Source organism: Hyperolius riggenbachi, chromosome 12 (genome assembly GCF_040937935.1).
Source record: "Hyperolius riggenbachi isolate aHypRig1 chromosome 12, aHypRig1.pri, whole genome shotgun sequence".
NCBI lineage: Eukaryota > Metazoa > Chordata > Amphibia > Anura > Hyperoliidae > Hyperolius > Hyperolius riggenbachi.
Genome location: NC_090657.1, coordinates 96,221,485 through 96,241,389, shown reverse-complemented (window position 1 = coordinate 96,241,389; position 19,905 = coordinate 96,221,485). Strand labels below are relative to the sequence as shown.

At 43.2% G+C, this 19,905-nt stretch overlaps 1 protein-coding gene across 1 annotated transcript in view; it reads right to left on the bottom strand.

Annotated features, from left to right (window-relative positions):
* Positions 1-505: 505 nt before the first annotated feature.
* Positions 506-19,905, bottom strand: part of YWHAB (tyrosine 3-monooxygenase/tryptophan 5-monooxygenase activation protein beta) — a 53,284-nt gene continuing 33,884 nt past the window's right edge. Inside the window, exons 3-6 of the mRNA XM_068263260.1 lie at positions 18,501-18,624; positions 11,714-11,877; positions 10,338-10,433; positions 506-5,298 (exon numbers count right to left, since the gene is read on the bottom strand). Coding sequence (XP_068119361.1) covers positions 5,242-5,298; positions 10,338-10,433; positions 11,714-11,877; positions 18,501-18,624 — 441 coding nt within the window. The 3' untranslated portion in view covers positions 506-5,241. The remainder of the gene's footprint in view (positions 5,299-10,337; positions 10,434-11,713; positions 11,878-18,500; positions 18,625-19,905) is intronic.

Genomic DNA, 19,905 nt, shown 5'->3' with positions numbered 1-19,905 from the left:
ATCGACTGTACGATAGTACCAAAAGCAGCTGGCGGCGGGAGAACGGAGAATCGTGGAGGACTTGCGCAGGACAGAAAGGCAGCAAGGGGCTGGCAGAAGCCCCAGGTAAGTGAAACAATTATTTCAGTTCCGCTTTAACGCCAGTAAAAGGTGCCATGGCAATTTTACTGTAACTAGCATAGGGGAGCACTGACTGTTAACCTACTAGTGCGTCACACATTGCTAGGTTAACACGAATTACCCCGTTAACACACAACGCTAATGAGTTACCTGCCAGCGACCCCCCCCCTCCCATTGCTAGTAACAGTAAAATTGCCTGCGTATAGCAACTTTACTGGAGTTTAGTGTATCAGGCCCATAGTTGGAAAGCAGCTATGTTAGGTGCAGAAGTCCTATTTTACACAAAAAGAGTACCTTCTGAGCCAAACCATTACAGATGGGCTTTAAGAAACAACCAACCTTCTCAAGCCTGCGAGGGCTGAAAGATCACAAGCAAACACCAAGCTGATAACATGGATCATTTATTTTGCTCTTGAATTGTTACATGTTCCTGATTATCCTGTGTAGGGTGAAACTAGAACTGTTGAAAATACATACACAAATTTGAGTACATCAATAACCATTTTTTCTTTCATTTTTGCGCTAGACTAAATTTTCACAACCACGTGTGTGCTAGGTAATCAAACCAACACAGAAGCAAACCTTTAGGCAGAATACTGGTCAGTAAAAACAAAAGCAAAAAATAATAATAAAAAAAGCTACCAGATATACAGACAGGCTCAGTTCCACATTCACTACTGCATTTATAAAGCGCAAGTATTTACTGGATTTTTTTTTTCGTTTTTGTTCGGAGAGTTCAAGGTCAGTGCATGGATTTTTAGCCTTGAAGCGGACAGACAAACATCAAGAGAAAGGATACACCCAAGTGGAATGTAAAAAGTCGGAATGATGCTGTGACAGCCTAAACAGTGACTAGTTGAATACAGTATAATGCGTATGAGTACAAATTACAGGTTGCTTTTTTTTATACAGAAAGAAAAAGCGTCTTGTGTGTTGCTGAATAACTTCTGTTGTACAGGAAGTGCAGGGAAGAAGCTCACCAAGAAAGCTGTGGATAAATAATGCATTAAAGAGAGCACTGTATCCTTCTCACCACCAAACACCATTGGTAAATACCAGAACAATATACTCCACTGCTAGCAGCTTTTATCTGACCCTGTGCTACAGATGAATTCTAGGACAAGCACAGAACCCTGTTAAACTGAATAGTTGTATGCTACCAGCATGCAGGCCAAGGCTCGGAAGGGTGGTTACTTCTATTTCCAGATAACGCTAGGTGTGCCCAAGATGGCACAGGACCATTTAAGCTTGCGAGTTAAGCTACTTAATCAACTGACAAGGCTAAACATATGAGATGGAGTGGATGAGATAGACAACACTCCCCACTGCAACTGATGCATGGACTGAAGTTCTGCACTGTTGGGGCTTCAATTCCAGGTCTCTCAGTTTATCTGGTGCGACACTCCTTTGATATCAATTGAGTGATCATGCCAGCTCAGCAGACACACAGAAGTGATGTTCCATCAAGCACTTTAGTCTTGCATTAACTGTAGTGGAAGAGGTAGTCACTGTCGTCAATCCTATCGCTGTCATTAGGTTAAATACCTTAACACACGTGAGAAGGGTACTTTAAAGGTCAATAAAGAGTTTCACTCTGACTACTGCAAAACAAAGAATTTCCAACTTGCAAAAAGCTAACTGCACTAAAAACAGGTAGAGGACGGATCCAAAGTGCAGTTAGTGTTTTGGACAAATGGATGCACACACATCATACAGATCCGCTTCAGTTTGACCTCAGGATTTATATTGAGGGGGGGGGGGGGGGGGGGGGGGCAAGGTGACCAGGGAAGTATAAACATACCCTTGTACTGGATAACTGCCATTTGAGAGAAGCCCCCGGACTCAGCTTTTAGTCTGTATAGCAATGCCGGAGATATCAGCAATACTAAACAGTTGCTTCAGTAGATAAGATCTGGTATGTGGCAGAGTTCAGTATGCATGGCCACTTACATAGAGTGGGCTGCTAAGACAAACGTAAAAGAATGTCTGTAACTTCAAACTGAACACATAGCCATACTGCTGCTTCACCACACTAAGGACAAGTTAGCTCAAGTCATGTCAGACCAGTTTAAAACCCTACTTAAGTCTAATAAAAGATACAAATCACACACCAGCACAAGCACTGATTAATTCAACACTAGACAAATTGTCACCGCTCCCACTGCAGTTTCCCATAGTGTAGTGGGGTGTGCAGCATTGTCCCTTGCCAGGCACCAGTAATCTTCATGCTAGGACTGCAGCAGAGTTATCCAGTACCGGTGCCTGTCCATCAATCCTAAAGTTAGTCTATGGGAGCCAACACCAGCAGAACTAGACAGTAGCCCACAGTTCCAACTCGTAAGATGCAGCACCAAGCAAAAAGGCAACACCTCCCTACTACTACTACTAAAAAAATGCTGTTCAAATTTGAAAGAACTGCAGTTGAGTGTGCAGCTACTTTTAATTTTATTAGACTTTAACTTCTAAAGTACAAACGAGGCCTATCAGAAAAAGGATTGGTGAAATGTCCTAGTAGGGCAAGCAAAATAACCTTTGATTGCTGTAATTAAAATGTAAACATTAAAAATACCATGTCGAAAGTACAGACTAAGGATAAGAATTCGAAGATGCTTTGTAAATGGTAAGAATGCACAGGATAACACTTCAAGATAAGCAATTCTATTAGTAAGAATATAATTCTATTTTTGCAGTGAGTATTTGTGCCCCTGATGAATGTAGTAAGATGTTTTTCAGTCTACCCTTCAATAACAAGGAACAATGGTGTACCATTACCTACAACAGCAAGTCAGCATTCGTTAGTGTGCCGACTCTGAAAAGCTAAAAGTGGATTGTGATTGGCTAGTAGTAATTGTTACATAGTACTGCTATTCACACTACACTAATATGAATAGGAGTAGATCCACTTAAGAAAAGGGAGGGTTTTGGAAAAGGCTTGATGACCACAGAGGTAAAATTTCTTTCTTGGAGGTACCATCAATAGGCCTCCTGCTGCATCCTAATAGTGTGACCAAATGCTGAGCAATGTGGGTGACCAACTAGTAGATACTTCATTGGAAGTTGCAGAGTAAATAGCATAGAATAGATGTTAATTTTGCTCGGCACACAGCTACACTACAACACTACTGATGTCCGGTGAGAGAGCATTTCCATGTCCTGCACAGGAACTAGGAAAGGATCACCAAGAAAGATTTAAATGCTTTTTGCTTGCAGAGAGGAGCAGTTAACAGTTCTCAGCGTCTTTTCACAGCAAAGAGCTGCGAGAGGCATGCGCCTCATATTGAAACAGTTATTTGAATTGGGAGATCCTTCTATAGGGATCTTTGTGTAGTTGTGAAAATCAATAGCAACATAATTCTGCCCCATCAATCATGACAAAGGTTTACCTCCTTGAAGGGATCAGATGTTAATATACACCTTTCATGGGAGAAAAAGAGCAAATTAACTTACCTGGGGCTTCTTCAAGGCCCCAAAGCCTTACAGGTCCCTCTGTTTCCTCCCATTGCGCTCTGCTGATCAGCTGTAACCATCGGCATTGGCGGGTTAATGCATCATCTGGGCGCCTCCTTGCTCAGGCTTCCATGGCCAGGAGAGTTCTGCACATTCACAGGATGCTCCTGGCCATGGAAGCACGAGCTAAGAGCGCACCAGGCAGGACTGCGCATGTGCAGCGACTCCCAACTGAAGTCTGCAAACTTTTGTTGTGGCTCAGCTGATCAAAGCTGAGGAACCAGTGAGGCTTTGTGGGGCTGGAAGAAGCCCAAATAAGTTAAAGGGGCACTACAGCGAAAAAAATGTAAAATTTAAAATGTGTGCAAACATAAATCAGTACTTTTTTTCCAGAGTAAAATGAGCCATAAATTACTTTTCTCCTATGTTGCTGTCACAGTAGGTAGTGGAAATCTGACAGAAGTGACAGGTATTAGACTAGTCCATCTCTTCATAGGGGATTTTCAGCAAGGCTTTTATTCCTTATAAAGATATTCCCTAAAAAGGATTTAAACAATGATGCTGGCCAGCTTCCCCGCTCGCAACAGTTTTTTGGCAGTTGGACAGAGCAACTGTCATTCACTAAGTGCTTTTGAAAATAAATATATCCCTGAGAATCCCCTATAAAGTGATGGGCTAGTCCAAAACCTGTCACTTCTTTCAGATTTCTACTACCTACTGTAAGTGACAGCAACATAGGAGAAAATTTACTGCTCGTTTTCCTCTGGAAAAAAAAAAAAAATTACTTATTTGTATAGGTTTGCACATATTTTAAATTCTACAGTTTTTCACTATAGTGCCCCTTTAATGACAACATTTTCTCCCGTGAAAGGTTTATCTTAAGCACAAATCCAATGAGCTGAGAGGTGTAAATCTGAAATCTCTCCTTTGCAAGTAAATGGAAACCAGACAAGGTCCCTTAGTAACCCACAGGCAAGAGTTCCTGCAAGGACCTATCCATACAAAGCCATTTTCAGTGGACTTCCTCAAAAGCCCCAAAAGTGGGAGAAAAAAAAAAGGTGTGCATAACATCAAATTGAAAATGTAACATGACTAAATATTCAAAAAACACGATTATATTCAGGCTTACAAATGAGGCTTCCACATGTAGCATTTAGGTCAGTCAAAACGCATCATCTTTACAGAAAGTAAACACCATGGCATGAAAGTCACCTCATCCCAAGAGTTACAGTATGATCACTAACATCCGCTACAGATACAGCAGAATTGTACTTCGACTTTTTCTCCTGAAGCGTGGCGTCATCTGGAATGGGGGAAAATAAAAGAATCCACATCTAGCAGAGATTTTAGTTACAAAATCCCATAACCACAGTGTTTATTTAAAAAAAAAAAAAATTCAGGATCTAATTACACACTGAAACTAAATATATATATATATATATGTATATGTATATATATGATATACAAGTAGGATATACCATATATACAAGAACGCATGTCTCCTGTAAAGCGCCTGAATTACTTTTTAAACAGTAAAATGTTCTGATACACAGAAGTTGTGAAAGTCGATGTACTATTCTTTTTTTACTGGTCACACAAAGGGGATATACAATACAGAGTGACGGTGAACCAAATAGAGAAAAAACAAAAAGAAGAACTGATGCATGGCAGTTGTTAGTTGTCTCCCTCTACGTTGTCGGCCTCCTCGCTCTGGTGTTCTGAGGTCCATAACTGCAAGACAGGAAGACAGCGCATTAGCTCATGGGTGACAGGAGTGTACCGTAATCCTGCTATAAAACAAATCAAAGCATTTTGATTTGTTTAGAAAAATGCTAAAGGCCGTAGATGTAATGCTGATCAGGTGTCATATTTGGAAAGGTGGCCTTTAACCATTTCTGTACCAGCAGTCTCCGCCCCCTTAAGGACCAGAGACTGTTGGTACTGTACAATGGTGCTTCCAGACGAATCGCTGCAATAATCTGTCGCTCCTGCCAGTCACGCCGTTCTGTCCCCGCCACAGGCTCCTCTCTCTGCTGTCTCTATGATGGCAGAGCATTGTGCGCCAGTCAGGAGCCGCTTTCTTTGGCTCCTGACCCTGCCAAACAATGTAAGCCAATGGGAATGGCTTACAGTGATGACAGGGCCAGGAGCCAATGAAAGCGGCTCATGACGTCTTCTAGACAGCAGAGCGAACGAATTGCGGCGGGTGCAGAGCGGCAGAATAGGCGATATCGTCGGGGATGAGCAATTTACTGCGACGTAGAGTCTATGTCCAGTCAGGGCCGCAGCACCAGCTGCTGGACGTTGATTCGTACTGAGTCCGTCTGGGAGACGTTAATGATCCAATTTCCCGACTGGCCGGCCAATCATTGCAATCAATTGAAAATGATCTTTTGGGCCCACAAATGGAAGAAATAAATAAGCAATATGAACAGACTAAAAATTATTCCGAAATTCAGATTGATGGAACGATCGATAGATCAGAAATCGATAGATCAATCGGGAATCAGCACCATTAACAATACCAAATCCGGTTGATCTTTTGGGAGATCGTGTCATTAATGGGCACCTTTACAAATATGCAGCCAACAGACTCCAAACACCAGGTCTGCATAGTTCTGGGTCAGTGACTCAAATAACTGAAATGTATACACTTAGAGGAACTGTAACCAAAGTAACTAATTTTTTTTTACAACGTCCATTGATAATTTTTGTCAGTGCTTGCTCTCGTTTCTGAAATTTATAGGCGGCAACATTTTCATACTGGCAGGCGATCTCTGCGGAATGTTCATTAAAGATTTCTGACATTTTCATACTGGCAGGCGATCTCTGCGGAATGTTCATTAAAGATTTCTGGTTGAACTCGATGGATGCATTTCTTTTTTTCAACCCAAATAACTATGTAACTAAGAGTTGTAAAGTCAGTACAAAAACATAGCTGGTATTCAAGAATGAAGCAGGTAAAAAGGGCGCCAGAGGATCCTTTTTAAATACAGCTTCGACATAAGAGGCAATGTTAAAAGCTGCTACGTGTGGCTATAAATAGTAATTTGGGCGCCGAGGCATGCCCAAAGATTATAGCCGCCTTTTACGGTTTATAGCTCCTAATCGTTGCCTCTAAAAAGGCAAAAGTCTTTAGTGTTAGATGTTTAGAGGGGTCCTTAGGTGTACAAGAAAAAAAAAGGTATTTCGGAAAAGTGGGTGCTCAGAAAAATGGATTGTAGAATTTCAGTAAACATATTGATATTTTACGCTTCGAGTGCAAATGCCCTATATTAGCCACCCAACACAAATGTTACTTTGTGGGCGGCCCCCATATTTATTGGACACCACAAGCACTAAAATTTCCCGTCATGGACGATATTTGTATGGGCACAACGCCATCATCCTTGTCACTCCAGGAAATGACGAGACTATTTGTTACTGATGTTTCATTCCAAGTGCATTCTTAGATGAATCCCTATGTTACATTGACTCATCTGAATTGGTGGGGGGATTTGAAACTGCAATTACAACACACTTTCTGGTTCATATTACTATATTGAGCTGAATGAATATCTAAACAATATGTTCAATCATGAGTCATATGAAAGAGGTGAATCCTACATACAAAGTTGTTCATAAAAAAGGGGTATAAGTAAACGCCCTTTCAAGGGCCAAAAACATCCTGGGGAAGAGACGTCTATGTTCATGAAACACGACGAGCCAAGTCCTCAGTCTTGGAAAAAAAAAAATGTATCTAAACATATACAATAACTATTGTCTTAAAGGGATATGAGCATCCCCTGGCTTCAAATAGCTGAAAGGGCTGCCATGTTTCAGAAGTTCAATGGCCTGCTGCTTTTACACTGCAATTATCCAGGCTAGGTGTGAAATTCTTCAAGTGTGGCTAATGTTATCTTTTTGAAGTACAATGGGGAAGACTCAGGGTTTGTTTGTGGTCAATTAAGTCTAATGATGTGATTTCTTATCTGCCTTCCATCATCTGTTGCTCTGCGTCCGCAGTCCTTTTTTATTTTAACCCTGCCGGGTGGCATGAAATAGTAGCCGGGTGGCACTAAAAAGTAGCCAGGTGGGGCGAGATGAGAGAATGCAGGGCCGATACTTCTGTGAGCAACTATGCTTACAACATTGGAGTAGGTGAGCTGATGATAGCCGGGTGCTCACCAAACTAGCTGGGTGGAGCACCCGGTTAAAGCGGTCTAACACCCAGCATCACAACTTTGCTTTAAAAGATTGCTTACAGCTTAGAAACTATTATGCCAGATTTTTTTTAAAGCAGAAATTCACTGAATGGGTTAAACATGACATTTTAGTTTTGCATTTAGCTAGAGATCCGCATCCGTGCTGAGGTTTAGTTACAAATGTATCTTTGTTTGGAATGCAAATAGACCTCTGAAAAGCCCGTCTGGGAAGAACTCTGTGCTCTCTCAGAGAGGTGTTTGTTTATTTACATTGTAAATAGATGCATTTAGCTAGAAATCCTCTAAGGTTTAGATACAAATGTAACACTAAAATGTCATGTTTAATCCATTCAGTGAATTTCTGCTAAAAAAAAAAAAAACTAGCATAATAGTTTCTAAGCTGTAAGCAATCTTTTAAAGCAAAGTTGAAATGCTGGGTGTTCCGACTACTTTAACAGAGCATGGGGAGAACACTAGGTGTGTTATAAACAACTGTACTCAATATTGTAATGCATAGGTTTAGTTTACGAATGGCATGTCATTTTCTATCTGACTATTTTGGTGTATTTATCCCCAATAACCTCTTCACCTCAAAGCAATTTTCACCTGTCAGTGCTCCTTCCATTCATTCACCTATAACTTTATTACTAATCACAACAAAACAATCTATATCTTGTTTTTTTCGCCACTGATTAGGCTTTCTTTGGGAGGTACTTTTTGCTAAGAATTATTTTATTCTAACTCCATTTTAATGGGAATAATAAGAAAAAAATTGAAAAATAATAAATCATGATTTCTCAGTTTTCGGCCATTATAGTGTCAAAATAAAACATGCTACCGTAATTAAAACCCACACATTTTATTTCCCCATTTGTATCGGTTATTGCAACGATTAATAAAATTTGTCCCTAGTACAATGTATGGTGCCAATATTTTATTTGGAAATAAAGGTGCATTTTTTCGGGTTTGCGTCTATCCCTAATTACAAGCCCATAATTTATAAAGTAATTGTAGTATACAGTTTTTGTATACATATTAAAAGTTAAGTTCCTAAGGTAACTATGTGTTTGTGTTTTTTATTTGTAATTTTTTTTTTTTTAATAAAAAAAAAAAAAAAAAAAGTGTAACTAGGGATGATTAACCTCCCTGGCGGTATGATTTGTGCAGCTGCGCGGCCGCTTTTTTTTTTTTAGCATGTAGCTAGCCTAGCGCTAGCTACATGCTTCCCCCCTCCTTGCGGCGTCCCCCCGTACTAACCGATCGCCGCCGGCGCCGCTTGCCCATAAGGAAATCCCTTATGGGCAAGCGGCGCCCATGGCGATGAACGAAGTGACGTCATTGACGTCACAGGGAATTCCGATCCACCCCATAGCGCAGCCTGGCGGCGATTGGCCAGGCTGCGCAAGGGGTATGCGGGGGGGGGGGGTGGGGGGGGCGTATCGCGGCGGGTAGCAGCGCAGATCGCAACAAACACGCAGCTAGCAAAGTGCTAGCTGAGTGTTTGAAAAAAAAAACATTATGCAAATCGGCCCAGCAGGGCCTGAGGAATCCTCCTCGGCGGCTTACCCCGTGTCCAGCACGGGGTTACCGCTAAGGACGTTAACGGGAAAAAAAAAAAAAAAAAGGGGATGTAATATTACAATTTGGCCACAAGATGTCCTCAATGGTGACTTCAGCTCCGTACTATTAGTATGGAAACGGATGCACTACGTGGACTGGATTTATGAATGGCAGAGCCGTCTGCATAGACGGCTGCAGCCATTCACAGGGGAACTTACATCAATTAATGGGATTGGTTTTCCCATTCATTGATCTAGCGACTGGCGATCAGCGGTAATGAGCGGCGGTACCGAACTTGGGGTGGGAATTTGAGCGAGGCAGGAGGGACATAGTACCTACGCCCCTGCACAGAGTTGTGGCATTTTGCAGGGGCATAGTTATTCGTCCCGGGGGAGGGGAAATGGTTAAAATCCCAGAGACCCACCAGAACTGTAAGCAACAGCAATGTTGAATGCACCACTTCCTAACCTCTCCCGCTGCAAGCCAATCAGTCACATGCTGGACCACTCTCCTCACTATAGCAACAGGATGTGTCACACAGCTATAGCCAAGGGGAACATCTGTATGAGTTTGTGCTCAGGACCGTCTCACTAGCGAATGAGTCCCGAGCCCTCCTGGTTACAGAGCAGGTGTATAAGCCCATTTACCCATAATTATGCACAGAAGCAGGAAGTAAACTGATATTGCCAGTTCTTAGATGGTTTGCAATGAACCAATCTTCACAGAAAAGAGACCAAGTTTGTGGGGAGTGCCATATTATTCTACACAAATGTCTAACTAATATACACAGCTTCTTGTAAGAGCAGAAAAGACTGCAGGCTTTTGCAGTTAGTGTTTTCTGGCAGACAGCTCACAGCACTGAGGAAACCAAAAACCTTTCAGTTTTTTCTTAAAAAAAACAAAAACTAAAAAAACCACATGCACCTTTGTAGGTTAAACATTATGCTGTGTACAGGTGCAGCTTCTATAGAGCGAAAAAAGTACATCAGTCATATATGGTCAAAGTTTGAAAGAGACACCACTTACTGTAAGATTATCCCTTAGTAGCTGCATGATAAGAGTGCTGTCTTTGTAGGATTCTTCATTTAGGGTATCCAATTCAGCTATAGCCTCATCAAATGCCTGCAAAGAATCAATGTGAATTATATTGGAATTTAGACTCAGCCATACAGTAAGTAAGAGTCTCTGGAAGTATTAAAATCAAAGTCTAGGCAAATAAGAGAAAAAACAAACATCTTTATGAACCCGTCAGGTCCATAAACTATTGCACCAGATTTGTAATAAAGCAGTCATAACTGTACTGACTGATTATGGTTCTTGTTACAGGACCTCATTTCCTCTGCTTTACATTCAAATGATGTAATCTAAGGGGAAGTACTGTGCAGTGTGCGCGACCAACAGGCAGCCACTGTATCTGCTTCAGTCGGGAAGCAATGTGGTCTCTCTCTGGGAGCAGATGGTAGACATTGGCTCAATATGAACTACCCACTGCTCCCTAAATGCTCTACTCCCAATCATGTACAATGTAATAAACACTGACACCTATGTTATAAATTGAGAAGCCATTCATTACAGGTGTCAGAAGTCCTGAAGTTTGAACCGGGTAACAAGACGTTGGACAAACCTTGATAAAATTGTTTAGAATGTTATGGACCAAAACAGAGCCCTTTCACAGTGCAAAACGCAATTGCACTGCCATTCTGATTGTGGTTTACAGCAATTCAGAAATGCTATTTCCCCGAACACTGGCCTCGATTCATAAAAAGCAGTGCGGGGGCTGAAGGAAGCCCCAGGTATGTAGATTTTCTTTTTGGTGTCTCAGGTATACTTTAAATCAAATAGAGCAAAATAAATTAAAATTTCATAGAAAACAGTGCTATGCACTATTCTTGTGATCCCACAAGAAAACACGTTAGAACGCAAAGTAAAAGTTGGTTTAATACTACAAACTTTGCACCAAATAGCCACACGCTATAATATCCAAAAACATCCACTTATTCTCACGTGAGTAATGACAGCTCTGACCAATCACCACTGATTGCTACTGTCCTGTGCATTGACAAACAAGACCCCCCAATGGTCCCCAAATGATCATCTGTGAATGGTTAAACAGGTATACATAAATTTTTTTAGGACCTTACAGCGTGTGGACATTATGATGCACGGAAAATTGCAGGTTGTAAATAGTGAAAGTCAGGTTTTCAAACGCAACATATTTTCAGCGGAAAGCTATTTTTAAAGTTGTGTCTCTGCCTGGTCTTGGGCTTTAATATTATACAAGACAAATTAAATCATCTACAGATTGCTTTGGCCTACAAAAAGCCTCACCAGTCAAATCATTACTACTGGCTTGATAAAGCAAGCATTAGTGTGTAAATTAGGCCAAAAGCATCAATACATACCGTCTTTGCTAGACTGCAAGCTTTTTCTGGAGAGTTCAGTATTTCGTAATAAAACACAGAGAAGTTCAGAGCCAGTCCAAGTCGAATTGGGTGTGTTGGCTGCATCTCAGTCTTGCTAATTTCAAAAGCTTCCTGATATGACTGTTGAGAGTTGGCTACAGTACCTAAAAAGGCAAGCAAATGAGTGGATTAATATAAGTGTATAATGCTTACACAGCATAGGCCTTAATGAGTGACATGCTTAACCTTCCCTGGCGTTCAACTGTGGCGGACTTTCGTACGCAAGAGGGCTATTTTTTTTTTTTTATAACTGGTTTTAAATCATGTAGCTAGCACTAGGCTAGTTACAGGTGTTCCCCGATTGCCCCGGTGCTGTGTCACGACCCAATCGCTGCCGGCTATATTCACCGGATCCCGCGAGAGCTGTAACTTCTTCATTCAGCTTCGGTCGGACGATAGGACATGACGTCTGACGTCATGCGCAGTCCCGATCCTCGCCATAGCGACGCCTGGTGGTGATGAAAGAGTCTGTGCCCGGAGCACGGGCTCCAGGGGGGGCAATTAGTAAACACATGTAGCTAGCCAAGCTAGACAGGATGTACAAAAAGTTTGTTTTTTTCAATTTCCCTGGGCCATGCTATCCCCCTCCGGCGGTAATAGACGAGCTGAGCTCGTCCATACCGCTCAAGAGGTTAGGCCTGGTTCACTTTGGCACTAAAAACAATCTGGTTAGCAGAGCTAAAAACGGACTGGATGCTAATGGAGGTGAACAAATCCTGTGTTATCAATTCACACTGCTCCATCCGAACGGATCCATTCATCACGTTCCGCCGAACGAACCCAAAGTTTGGCGTGGCTGCGATAATTCCGGAGCGATGGACACATTGCAATGACCGCATGCTAACGGAACAGATCAAACACTAATGCCCAATATTTGCGTTTATAAAGTAATCCTGTGAGAAAGAAAAATGCCCCTACAGAGTAATCAATTTGCGAGGGGGAAGCCTCTGGATTTCCTAAAGAGGCTTCCCCAGTCCTCTGTCTCGTTTCATTGCTGGGACCCCCGCAGAGAGGCCTCCCTGTGCATGGGTGCTAGTGCCATCCCACTCGGACTCTAGCGGAAATAGAGCCCGACCTGGTAAATGCTGCTGCGCAGGCTCAGACTGCTTTCCAAAGAAAGCTGAGCAGAACAGAGATGGCGTGCATGCGCAATGCACAGACAAGCAGACTTTGAGGATGGGGAAACCTTTTGAGGATCCCCCTTCCGAGGAGAGTATCCCATAGGAACCCTTTTCTTCTCTATAGGTACACTTTAAAAATGGCGGTAGCCTGAGTGATGCCGCTAACCACTAATCAAAAATTTTAAACAATGGTGGCGTAGCTAGGTAGTATTGTATTTTGTATTTGTAATAATGTGGGTGCAAAATATACATATACGCACAATTTTTTTTTAAAGTTTAGCTCCTCTTTAAGTGGACCAATCAGTGAGTCTTTTAAAATGCTTGCAAATTCCATTTTATGATTTTATTATGGGACAGAAAGCACCTGGAACATGGTATGGTGACTTCATGGCCAGTGACAGACAGCAGGATACAATGCCTTGATGAAAACATGGTGAGCTTGGTGCACAGCAATTTTGCCCTGGAGGGTTGAATAACACTAAGGCACCCATATGTAAATGTAGGTTGGTTCAAGCAGCAGTTAAACAAAATCATCTGCTAAACAAATGCTTGTTTGTCCTGCCCTATTTCTATTCTGCATTTATATAGCACTGACCTCTACCAGTGCTTTAACAAGTTTGTAGTCCTGTCACTACTCACACAACCAGGATAGCTTACCGAGTGTGCGCTAAGTGACTGCAGCTCTCCATATGCTTAGTCATAGATACATATATATTTTGGTCAGCTGTGCAACAGTGATCCATCCTGCTTGTGCTGAAACGCATATCTCATCACCCACAGATCAGGACACTTCCTGATCTCAGTCTATGTTCACTGATCTATGCTCACTGACTCTCCCATACCTTCAGCCAATGTTATGGCTCCACCTGGTGGGGCTGCTTTAAATTACCAAGCTTCCATCTGCAGAAGATGAAAACTATTCATATCCCCCAGAGATTCCATTCATGGTACATCAATCCACAATGCTTACAAAACTATTACAGGAATTTTAGGGGGTGCTAAACATTAACAGTATGTAGATCCAGGTTCCAGAGAGACCATTTAAAATGGCAAATGCTCTAATGTTTAAAAAGCTACTATTAAATATGTTTAAAAGCGACCATATCAGTAACCTGCAGCAGTTATCTCTCCAGGGCTTATTTTCCCAAGTGCTCCACCAATAAATGGAAATAGGGGTACAGGCAAAGTGAGAAGTCAGCAGTTCCTTCAGTTCCTGGACTGGCAGGTTTCAGCCAGGACACAATGGGCAATTCAGCAACCGTCCAGAATCTCACCATGTATTGCAGTAGCAGCAACCAATCAGTCTCGCATAAGGACCAGACACTTTTTTCCCATTCAGACCACTGCAGCTTTAACTGTTTATTGCTCGGTCATACAACCTACTATCTAAATGAATTTTACCTAATTTTCTTGTCACTAATACAGCTTTCTTTTGGTGCTATTTGATTGCTGCTGCGATTTTTAGTTTTTATTATATTCATCAAAAAAGACATGAATTGTCAAAAAAATTTTTTTAACTTTCTGTGCTGACAGTTTTCAAATAAAGTAAAATTTCTATATACATTTTTGTCCAAATTTATTGTGCTACATGTCTGATTAAAAAAAAATAATCCATTCAGTGTATATTTACTGGTTTGGGTAAAAGTTATTGTTTACAAATTATGGTGCAAAAAGTGAATTTTCCCATTTTGAAGCATCTGACTCTTCTCACCACCTGTCATGTTTCATGAGGTGCTAGAATTCCAGCATAGTATAAATACCCCCCCCCCCCCCCCAATGACCCCATTTTGGAAATAAGACATTCCAAAGTATTCACAAGAGGCATGGTGAGTTCATAGACGATTTTTTTTTGTCACAAGTTAGCGGAAACATGACACTGACACACACACAAAAGGTTTCCATTTGTGCTAACTTGTGTCAAAAAAAAACAAACAAAAAAAAAACAAAACTAAATCTGCCACGGACTCCCCATGCCCCTCTCTGAATACTATGGGATGACCGCTTTCCAAAATGGGGTCATTTGTGTGGTGTGTTTACTGTCCTAGCATTATGGGGGGTGCTAAATTGTAAGCACCTCTGTAAAGCCTAAAGGTGCTCATTGGACTTTGGGCCCCTTAGCACACCTAGGCTGCAAAAAAAGTGTCACACATGTGGTATCGCTGTACTCAGGAGAAATCGTATAATGTGTTTTGGGGTGTATTTTTATACATACCCATGCTGGGTGGGAGTAATATCTCTGTAAATGGGATTTTTTTTATTCTTTTTACACACAATTGTCCATTTACAGAGACATTTCTCCCACCCAGCATGGGTATGTGTAAAAATACACCCCAAAACATACTACTTCTCCTGAGTACGGCGATACCACGTGACACTTTTTTGCAGCCTAGGTGCGCTAAGGGGCCCAACGTCCTATATTACCTGGGATTTCCCAGGTAATTTTGAGTCATTTGGTTTCTAGACTACTCCACACGGTTTAGCGCCCCTAAAACGCAAGAGCAGTATAGGAACCCCACAAGTGACCCCATTTTAGAAAGAAGACACCCCAAGGTATTCCGTTAGGAGTATGGTGAGTTCATAGAAGATTTTATTTTTTGTCACAAATTAGCGGAAATTGATTTTAATGTTTTTTTTCCCACAAAGTGTCATTTTCCACTAACTTGTGTCAAAAAAAAAAAAAAAAAAAATCTATGAACTCATCATACACCTAAAGGAATATCTTGGGTGTCTTTCTAAAATGGGGTCACTTGTGGGGTTCCTATACTGCCCTGGCATTTTAGAGGCCCAAAACCGTGGAACAGGTCATAAGCAGGGTGGCCTCTTAGATGACAGGTTGTATTGACACTGAAGTGTAGGAAGCGCAGGAACATGGGCATGTGATGTATTAGGTGCGTAGATCAATAAGACCGCAATACATTCTTTTTGACTAGACCCATCTTAAGGAGAAGGCCCCAAAAAAATGTTACGTTCGGAAACTGGAGTGGTTTCCACCGAAAAGACTGGGCATGGTAGCTTCTTGCATTGGCGGTTGCGTATTGTGTGGCATAACGGTTGGTCTCAGCCACAATTAAGTCGTAGAGACCAGCAGTGATCAGAAAAAAAAATTCAGTCACTGAGGCAGGGCAGGTGAGGGTTTGGCCGAGTGATCAGAAGCCCGGAGGGGGCAGATTAGGGGCTGATCTAATGGATAGGAGTGCTAGGGGGTGACAGGAGGTGATTGATGGGTGTCTCAGGGGGTGATTAGAGGGGGCGAATAGATGCAATCAATGCACTAGGGAGGTGATCAAAAGGGGGTCTGAGGGGGATCTGAGGGATTGGCCGAGTAATCAGGAGCCCACACGGGGCAAATTAGGGCCTGATCTGATGGGTACGTGTGCTAGGGGGTGACAGGAGGTGGGTGATGGTGCCTCAGGGTGTGATTAGAGGGGGGTATAGATGCAAGCAATGCACTGGGGAGGTGTTCGGGGGGGGGGCAATCTGAGGGTGTGGGCGGGTGATTGGGTGCCCGCAAGGGGCAGATGGGGGTCTGATCTGATGGGTATAATGGATAGCAGTGACAGGCGGTGACGGGGTGATTGATGGGTGATCAGTGGGTGATTAGAGGGGAGAACAGATGTAAATAATGCACTGGGGAGGTGATAAGGGGGGGGTCTGAGGGCAATCTGAGGGTGTGGGCGGGTGTTTGGGTGCCCGCAACGGAAGATTAGGGTCTGAACTGATGGGTAGCAGTGACAGGTGGTGACAGGGGTTGATTGATGGGTGATCAGGTGTGATTAGAGGGGAGAATAGATGCAAGCAATGCACTGGCGAGGTGATCGGGGGGGGGGGGGGGTTTGAGGGAAATCTGAGGAAGTGGGCGGGTAATTGGGTGCCCGCAAGGGGCAGATTAGGGTCTGATCTAATGGGAAGCAGTGACAGGTGTCCAGTTTCTGAAGAATAGCCTATTTACTTGGTTTAGACAAGCGATATAAAATTCCTGTTAAATTATTACAGCCGACATTGCTTTGAATGTTAAGATTACAGCCTTCATCTTCTAGGACAGGGCGTCTTAACACTCATGCTAATAAAGGTAGTCTCATAGTATTGAATATGCAGCAGTTCATCACAACAGTCCAAAAACTGGCATTGAAAAGGAGCACTAAAACAAAGCCAATAGCATATTCATTTACACAGACTGATCTGCAGTGTGGAAGACTGCCAACGCCCTCCCTGTATTCTACAAGGTTTCAGCAACCACCTGGGTATTTGGGTGGCAGCCATACCGGCATCATTTGTAGCTTTTATAAGCTTCTAAACCTAGGTGTGAGCCTTCAGAGATGAACAAAGTGCAGCCTCGCCAAGCATTAGTTTACCTGTGAACGTAGCTGACGATCAGAGGCTTATTTTACCTATGAAGTCCCATTCCTAGACTTAGATGCAGGGCTGTGGAGTCAGTACAACAATCTTCCGACTCCAACTCTGACTCCTCGGTTCATGAAACCACGACTCCGAGTACCCAAAATTGCTCCGACTCCTTAGTCAAATACTTAACAGGGCTGTTTTACAAAAATCATCCAACTCCGACTCCTCAGTTTATGAAATCAACGACTCAGACTCCGGGTACCCAAAATTGCCCAACTCCGACGCCCTGCTTAGATGCCTACTGAAGTGCCAAAAGGCTTGGTCATCTTGCCTTTCAGATCGCAGCAGTCCTCCTAGAAGCCACATTACATATCACTGGACACCTTACTAATGTTTATAATTACAAAGGAATTTGACCAAAAAAATAAATAAAATGACAGTGGCCAGTCTCTACAGCAGATTAAAACCGTGATCATTCTGAATGTAGTATAGGTGGTAGGAGCCACTCACAATTGTGAACAGCTGGAAAGCAGTGTGAAATAAACCAATTACTCCGTAGAGGATGTATAGTAAGAAAAATGTCATTTATTGGACACTTAAAGGATACCAGAGGTCAAATATTGATGAACAGGGGAGGAGTAGGCATAAACTGTTACCTGTGCTGATGCCTACTGCTGTCACTGTGCCGTACGCATAAAGTCATGCGCAGTGCGCTCATGGGCACGTGCTGTATAGGGCATGCAGCCTGCCCAGTGCAGTTAAATCGACCCGGCCGACCAGAGGAGGGGGGGGGGGGGGTGTTAGGAGAATAGGGGAGGGAGGGGGGGAGCTGTAAGCATATGCCTGCTTCCCGTTTCTCAAAAATATTTGACCTCTTGTATCCTTTAAAGGAAGGCATGTTTTGCGGGCCTTTCAGCTTCTTCAGATCAAAAAATAAACATTGGATATACCCATTACTTGGAATCTATTAGTAATCTCTTCATTCAACTGCCTTCACGCTGGATGAGAAGCAAGACATTGAGCTGGGCTGTGGGTTGATCAATAGCTGCAGCTTTCTATTACATCAAGCGGGACAGCTTTGCAATCAATATTCCATGAGATGCTGGCAGAGATGTAGCAGAGATTGAAAGACTGCATTTTCGGCTTCTCAGCAGATCACTTTTTCAATCAAGGAGAATTGATCATTTGTGTAACGAGTCCAAAACTGCCTACTAGGGTATGGCTAAGTATAAATGTATTCTGCTGTGAAAGTGTTCAAATCTCACCTTGTTTATTGTCTCCAGAGGCTACTTCAGAAAGGTACCGATAATAATCCCCCTTCATTTTCAAGTAGAAGACCTTGCTTTCTGCTGGTGTAGCAGAAGCGATCAAATGCTTGTCCAGAAGATTCTGCAACAGAAAAGGCCAGGTAAGACAAGACAAGACAAAACATTTATATTGCGCTTTTCTCCTTGCGGACTCAAAGCGCCAGAGCAGAGCAGCAGCCACTAGGGCGCGCTCTATTGGCAGTAGCAGTGTTAGGGAGACTTGCCAAAGGTCTCCTACTGAATAGGCGCTGGCTTACTGAACAGGCAGAGCCGAGATTCGAACCCTGGTCTCCTGTGTCAGAGGCAGAGCCCTTAACCATTACACCATCAGCCAACTCTAAGAGAAGGTCAATAAAGATTTCGGACTTGAGGCAATGTAGTTGGCTTATTTTAAAATCAGCAGTATCAAAAGTCTGGCTCGCTAAGCCTTTTATAGTGGCCACTGAAGTTCTCCATACAGCTTAACTACTTATGGCCCACTCGCACTCGCTGCTTGGTTTTCCCGTTCGGCCACCTGTAGGTAGTCCCATAGTAATTACTATAGGACTATAAAAAAAAAATAGTCACCAGAGTCTGCATTTGCAGATATTTTAAATAGCGAATATTCCAATGGGTATTTTGTAGTAGTCCTGTAATAACTGCTGTGGGACTATGAAACACAAGGCCTAAGCATCCCAATTGAGCTGTAGGAGGAGAGAATGAAGTACTGGTGAGGGAGTGTGTACACAGCGCTAGAGGTGGAGGCAAAGTGTGGTAGAGGAGGCATAGATGGAGATGAGGTGGCAAAGAGGGGGCACCGATTAAGAGTAGGAGACAGATTGAGATGAGGAGGCATGGGGGGGCAGCTGGGGCATAGAACGACATAGAGAGCTCCAGGACAGGAGCGGGAGGCACAGAGGTGGACAAAGAAATACAGTAGAGGGAGCACGCACACGAGGAGGCACAGAGGGAGCACGCACACGAGGAGGCACAGAGGGAGCACGCACACGAGGAGGCACAGAGGGAGCACGCACACGAGGAGGCACAGAGGGAGCACGCACACGAGGAGGCACAGAGGGAGCACGCACACGAGGAGGCACAGAGGGAGCACGCACACGAGGAGGCACAGAGGGAGCACGCACACGAGGAGGCACAGAGGGAGCACGCACACGAGGAGGCACAGAGGGAGCACGCACACGAGGAGGCACAGAGGGAGCACGCACACGAGGAGGCACAGAGGGAGCACGCACAGAGGGAGGAGGCACAGAGGGAGCACGCACAGAGGGAGGAGGCACAGAGGGAGCACGCACAGAGGGAGGAGGCACAGAGGGAGCACGCACAGAGGGAGGAGGCACAGAGGGAGCACGCACAGAGGGAGGAGGCA